Genomic DNA, 7,500 nt, shown 5'->3' with positions numbered 1-7,500 from the left:
GAGAGAGAGAGAGAGAGAGAGAGAGATACGAGACACGATACGATATCTCTCAAAGAAAAAGGGAAGCAAAGGAAACGACCGAAGAAAAGCACGTGCATTAGGTATTATGCATGGTAACAAAAAAGAAAAAAAAAAAAAAAGAAGAAAAGAAAGAGAGAGAGAAGAAAAGAAAAGAAAGCGTGAAATTCGTATGACGTGATTGTTAATTAGTAGTATCACGTAAGGATTAAATTAAGGATAAGTAACACATGATCGAAGTGATTAGAATTTAATTACTTTAATTACTGTCGTTCAACTTTACACCTTTTCTTCTTTTATTCATTCGTTTACTTTTATTTTGATTTTTATACTTCCTTTTTATTTTTCATATATATATACATATATTTTATTTCTTTCTCCTTCCAGTTATTTTATCATTTATCGCATTTGCTTCTCTTTCTCTTTTATTTTTTTTTTATTTTTCTTTTTTTTTCATTTTTTCTTTTTTGTTTTTTTTTTTTATATCTTTTCGTTCAACATTATTTGCACCATTAGTTTTATTTTAGTCATTTGATTGTTATACTACATATGTATGTAGTTATTATTATTGTTATCATTTATTCATTCCGCGTTTTACACGCGTTATCTCTTTTTTACTTATGAACTCAATTTATTTCAACGATACATGTATAATTCTAGTGTTTTTGTTTTCTTTTCTTTTTTGTTTTTTTTTTTTCCTTTATTACTATCTTTACCGTCATTAGTCATTGATCGATTCTATAGTTATTATTATGTCGTAATTATCTGTATGTGTATCGATAAGGATATGATATACTATAATTCCATGTATTAACATGAAAACTATAATACGATCATTTCATTTTCAGAATGTCAGAAAATTAAATGAGTATTTACATGAATGAAAAAGAAAAAAAAAACAATTCATATATATATATATATATATATGTTCCAAATTTATTAAATTTTTAAAATAATTAGGAATAGAAGGGATAGCTTTTCGATTAAATAAAAATTTCTTTTTTTAACACATTTATAATTTCATTTAATTAACGACAACTCCTGAGTAATCCTAAATAATAAAAATATAAAAATCTATAATAATTCTATTGACATTTTTATCTCTTCTTCTTTTTCTTTTTTTATATAACAATTCAACATATGTGTGTGTGTGTGTGTTATAATATCCTTGTAACGTTCGTAATATTTCAATCAAAACGTTGAAATAATTAAAACTTCTTTGAACATTTCGACGTATAATTTGGAACATAGTTTTTTTTTTATTTTTTTTAATAATAACGATAACAGCTTCGATCATCGACAATTCTGAAATACATCCCTATAATACTGTCTAAAGAACGAGTATAGTGATTACGTTTTCTATCTTCTCAATTACAAGAAAAAAAAAAAAAAAACAAAAAAAAAATAAAAGGAAACAAGAAAAAGAGAAAGAAATAAAAAGCACAAACAAAACAAAAAAAAAACAAAAAGTAAGAAGAGAGAGAGAGGATGGACATAAATAATAATGGTACTTCGGTACGTAGTAATAATTCCATCTCACTGATAGATTTTCAATTTTCCGGTATGAACGTGCCTTTATACTCGGCCCTCCGAGAGAACGAATGAACGAACGAACGACAAGTGTTGGTATCATTAAAGAGTGAGAGAGAAAGAGAAAGAAAGAAAGAGAGAGAGAGAGAGAGAGAGAGAGAGAACGAGTGAGAGAGAAAGCAAGAGAGAAAAAGAGAGAGAAAGAGTGAGAGAGAAAGGAAGTGGGAAAAAGAGAGAGAAAGAGTGAGAGAGAAAGGAAGAGAGAGAAAGAGTGAGAGAGAAAGGAAGAGAGAAAAAGAGAGATAGAAGTAGAGTTGAAAGTAGAAGGTGGAGGGGCATAGATAAAAGGGCTGTAATGAAACATTATCAGGCACGAAAGGTAAAAAGACGAAGGTCCGAGCTTGTATAGAATGTTGAATTATGTCTGCAAAGGGGGACGCTCGAGAGGGGTGAAGCTTAGAGACTGGAGGGGTAATAACTCATACTGCTCCGTACACAATACCATTGTGTTCGTTGTACTGAAAGAGAAAGAGAGAGAGGGAGAGAGAGAGAGAGAGAGAGAGAGAGAGAGAGAGAGGAGAGAGATTCTATGAAGAGACAGAGGAATCACGTGCATGTGTGTATGTGTGTGTGTGTGTGTATGGTGCGCACATGCATGAATGTGTGGGTGTATATATATATATATATATATCTACCCACTACTACCAACACACTTATAAAATGACTCTATCCTTTTACAAATATAACGTGTTCTTAAACACACATACATATATACGTAGATACCTATTATTCGATAGATAGTTACTACATAATGATTAATAACTTCATGAAGATAATTCTTGAGAAATATATTTTCGATAAATTGTATATAGGTATGTACCTACATATGTAACTTTGTCCCGATAATCTTATTGGAATCCTTCGTTTCTTTTTTATTCTTCTTCACCCTTTCTTTTTTCTCTTTTCCTTCTTTTTTTTCTTTTTTTTTTTTGTTTTTTTTTGTTTTTTTTTTTAATCTATTTCGTTGGAAGATATTTTTACCACTTTACTGTCTGAGATTTGATAGAGTTAGGAATTTCTAATACTTTTATATTACTATATTTATTCATTTATTTATTTATTTATTTATTTATTTATTTATTTATTTATTTAAAAAAGAAAATGCACTATAAATTCATATCTCATGATGAAGTCTTTTCCTTTTCCTTTTCTTTTTCTTTTTTCTTTTTTATACAAAATTAAAATACTTTATCATGAAGGTTGATTTAATTAATAAACACATTTATACATTTTATATACGAAGGCAAAAAATAAAAAAAAAAATAAAAAAAACTATCATAAATCCGCAGCATTTTGAAAAAACTCCCTGTTATTTTATCAAGAAATTAAGAAATGTAATTATATTCAGATCAAAACAATTATAAGTAAATATTACGTTAATATTAAAAAGCATATTTATACTTTGAAGGAAAAAGACAAAAAAAGGGAAACAAAAAAAAAAAAAAAAAAAAAGAAAACTATCATAAATCCAAAACCATTCAATAAAACATATCACTTTATTATTACTAAATTAATTGACCTCATCCTGTCCCAAGTCGATACGACACGCAATGATGGCGCGTTAACATTTTCCTTAAAGATCAAAGAAGAAAAAAAGAAAGGAAAAAAAAAAATCGAAAGAAAAGAGAAAAAGAAAAACAAAATAGAAGGGGTAGCAGGAGGGTGGGATAGAGATGAAGAAGAAACGATTCAAAGTGATGACGTTCGCAATTCAGGTATCCACGTGGCACACGGTTGTGACTTAGGATGAACAGTGGGCAGATACTAGCTCGTATCAACGCTACACGAAAGAGGTGGATCGTGGTTCCGAGCCGTACTTGATGAAGAGAGAAATGGGTACCGTGGCTAACGTCTCCTTGTCCATGGCTTTCGTGCATGTAAAAGGAACCTTAATACCCCATACCACAGCTATGATTTGCTTTGAATAATAACTCAAAGGACTTCCCCGTCCTGGTTATATATATATATATATATATATATATATATATATATATATATATAAATCTTACTCACATGCACGTTATATATCAAATGATAATACACCAATGTGTGTGTCTATATTTATGTCTATGTAAGTGTGTAAATCTATAAGTGTGTGGTTTCTCACCTACCTATACGCATACAATATACAGTCATATATATACACACATATATATATATATATATATATATATATATATATGTGTGTGAATAGCATACACAAAGGCGCACACATAGAGACAAGATGCGCTTTGCTCATAGTTTCATACATATTTCAGTAACGATGAAAATCATACTTGCTAATTTCACTGGCTTGTTTTATACGAAACGAATCGCTTCAAGTTGCATATGAAAACCTATATCGGATAAAATCGATAAAAATCTCTTTTTGTATGTGACTTTTCTTTTTCTTTCTTTTTTCCTTTTTTTGTTATTCTCTACGCTCAATCTAAAACAGATGATATATATATATATATATATATATATATATATATATATATTTATATATGCATGTATGTATGTATGTATGTATGTATGTGTATGTGTATGTGTTTTTGATATTAGATATTATTATATACTTCGATGAAACGCGAGACTATCATTATTGTATCTATCAAAAGAAAAAAAAAAGAAAAAAGAAAAGAAAAAAAAAAAAGATTATTTTGCTTTTTGTTCATTCGAAATAATTAACCTTGATATCGATCAAGTTACAAAAAAAAAAAAACGAGTTTATATTTTTCTTATTACATTTAAAATAAAAACATTCGTTTTGTTTTCGCAAATGAAATATTGTGATATAGATTTTGATCGTTTAAAAGCAGAGATTATTTCTATTTTATTTTATTTATTATTATATCGATATAATACGATTTATTTCATATCTAAGGAAGATATCTAGGTTTTGATTTTGATCGATCGATTCAAATCGAAATATATTTTCTTTTATAGAAACAATTACATACGCTTTACTCATCAAAGTTAGATATGATTGATACGAACGAGATTTTGTTTTATATTTTCGAAAAGGATTATTATATTTTTATTTATCTATTTCCTTTTCTTTTTCTTTTTCTTTTTTTTTTTTTTTTTCTTTTAACGTGACAATAAATTAATCCCAATTTCGATTGGTTAGAATTACATAAAGATACTTGATATCATTTTTAAAAATCATATTTCATTCATTAATGAGAAATTAATTAATTAATTAATGAAATAATAATTATCGATCTTGATTTTTCAAATGTACGTATATGTATATATACTCGATGTATATACATCGACACTCGTACGACAAGAAAAGAACATAAACATTACTATAAGTTAAAAGGTTAGAGCAATAAAACAAAATGAAAAGATAAGTGTCAGTTGTTATCGAGCAGCCAGCCGAGATGGATGAAAATATCAATTCGTCGTAAAAAATAATATTTCTAATTCGTAGATCTAATGTTATACCATTTTATATATATATATATATATATATATATATATATATATATACATATATATATATATACGTATATAATAATTTAGATTTAATTATAACCTTAGAAATAATTATATTAAATGCGATTTTAAAATTTTTAAAATCGATAAGCGAATGAAATTATAAATGACGATTAAAATTAGAAAATAATTTTCTTTATTCTAAGATCAAAGAATGATATGAAATAAAAAGCAAGAATAATTAATTACGATTAATACTAGAATACGATTGTATTTCCAATAATTCTTTAAATGATTTAAAATAAGAAAAAGGAACGATTAAATACGATTAGAATTCATTAGATGATATCCGTCGTTATAATCTATGAATAGAATTCAAAAACGATTATATCTAATATTATAATCTCGAATGATTTAGAATAAGGAAGGAAGTATAAATAAATGTGATTAGAATTCGTAAATGATTTTCGGTATGGTATATAGGTCTCGAATAATTTCAAATAAAAAGAGAAAAAGTGTAATAAGTTAGAAATAAAAAAAAATTAGAATTCGAAAATCGTCGTTAAATTTTCTGATTAATTTTTATTACGTTTTATTTTATAACAGCAGAAGAAGATTATTATTGCTCGTTAAATCTAACGTGTCATTCATTATGACGATTATGAATATAAATAATGTAAATAAAAATGATCGTTCGCGCGAATGTATAAAAAAAAAAAAAAAAAAAAAAAAAAAAAATACTTAGGCAGAGTACATTAAAGAGATAAACATTAATGAAGGACGATCAGATGGCAGAAGTTAGTAGTTGTAATCGAGCAGCAGAGTAGTCGATTTAGATACAAATATTAACTAGTCTATGACGCTATATCTAATCTAAGTAAATTTAATATAATACTATTCGTCTGTTTAATTTCGAATTATATAGTTTAGAATTAATTATATTTTCTAAATGAATATATCCATATCTAAAATAATATATGTATATATATATATATATATATATATATATATATATATATATATATTCGAATAATGAATTAGAATTAAAATTTGTAATCATTATTTTAAAGACAAGTCTATCGAGCAGCCAATCGAATTAAATCGAAATATTAATTTATTTACAATGATTAGTATATCTATTCCAATACTACATTTTCTTAATTTCTAAGTATAGCTTAGAATTAATTATATTTTCTAAATATTATTTTAGATTCGACGTTTCCATATAGCAATTTAGATACATATGTGAAACTATTAAAATTTGAAAAACGTTATTTTAAAGACAAATCAACTGAACAGCCAATCGAATTAAATCGAAATATTAATTCGTTTAAGACGATTTAAAGACATCATAATATCATTTTATATATAGCTTAGAATTATATCTTTTAAATAAAACTTCAGATATTTTACAATCCATAACAATTTATATTATTTATATCATATTATATACTCAATTTCTCTATACATTAGAAACCATATTAAAATTAGAAAATTTTTATTATATAAACAACGAACATTCTAATAATTGCGTGAAACATTTTAATAATAAATGAGAAAGATATTTTTGGATCAATATGCTCTAATATTGATTATGTCAAAAGAAGAAAATAAAATTATTAATGATAGATTATTGAATTATTGAATAAAATGTCTTTTTAAGACGAAGTTAGAGATAGACAGAGATAGATATTCTTTCTCGATAATAGAAGTTGACCCAATAAATATTATTATAATTTTTTTTCTTTTTTCTTTTTTTCTTTTTTTTTTCTTTTTTTTTTATTCTTCAAACTCGCGCGATGGATTTCTTTCCTTCGTTACTTCGTGTTTCAGGAAAGAAACTAGACCAAAAGAGTCCAAGTTTGCGAAAGTTCTTTTAGCATCCCGTTTCTCTGTGACTTCCTGAGGAATTTTAATTCCGTAAGTTACCATTGTGAGAGACATTATTTTATATTCCTTTTCTCGAAAAATCTCGTGAACGAATCTAAAGGATCCAACCTTTTTTTTTTTTTTGTTCAAAGAAACTTAATAAATTTAATAATATATTATTAATGAATTAAACAAATTTAATAATATATTGTTAGTAAAATATATAAAGTTGTAATATTTTAACATTAAGATTTTAATACGAATTAATATCATTTAAGTCGAATGTTGTAATGTTAAGAAAACATTTTTATTAATGTCATACAACATATATCTTAGAGGCAAGATATGTAATCTAATATAAATATAACAGATTAATTTTTGGTATTTCGATTTGAAAAAAATATGACTTTTAACATAATTAATATATTTTCATTAAATATATTTAAATATATAATACAAATATTATATATATATATAATTTTTTTTTAAAGAGCTGTAATATGTATCATAAAAAAAAAAAGAATAAAACAAATCACAAATCGATCAACGATATTTTTATTTAAGAAAAAGGAAAAAAGAAAAAAGATGATTCCCTTAACA

The 7,500-nt window shown here is 25.4% G+C and overlaps 2 protein-coding genes across 5 annotated transcripts in view; both read right to left on the bottom strand.

Moving 5' to 3' along the window:
• The window catches only part of LOC146872605 (beta-1-syntrophin-like), a 281,859-nt gene that overhangs the window by 211,717 nt on the left and 62,642 nt on the right, over nt 1-7,500 (bottom strand). The gene's annotated exons all lie outside the window — the stretch shown is intronic.
• LOC146872606 (uncharacterized) overlaps nt 6,873-7,500 on the bottom strand; it is a 1,588-nt gene continuing 960 nt past the window's right edge. Inside the window, exon 2 of the mRNA XM_085661089.1 lies at nt 6,873-6,933. Within this exon, the coding sequence (XP_085517215.1) occupies nt 6,873-6,933 (61 nt within the window). The remainder of the gene's footprint in view (nt 6,934-7,500) is intronic.

The sequence above is a fragment of the Vespa mandarinia genome, chromosome 13 (assembly GCF_050613455.1).
Source record: "Vespa mandarinia isolate Hongniang chromosome 13, ASM5061345v1, whole genome shotgun sequence".
Classification (NCBI taxonomy): Eukaryota; Metazoa; Arthropoda; class Insecta; order Hymenoptera; family Vespidae; genus Vespa; species Vespa mandarinia.
The sequence above is the reverse complement of the archived record's forward strand: the minus strand, read 5'-3'. Positions and strand labels throughout refer to the sequence as shown.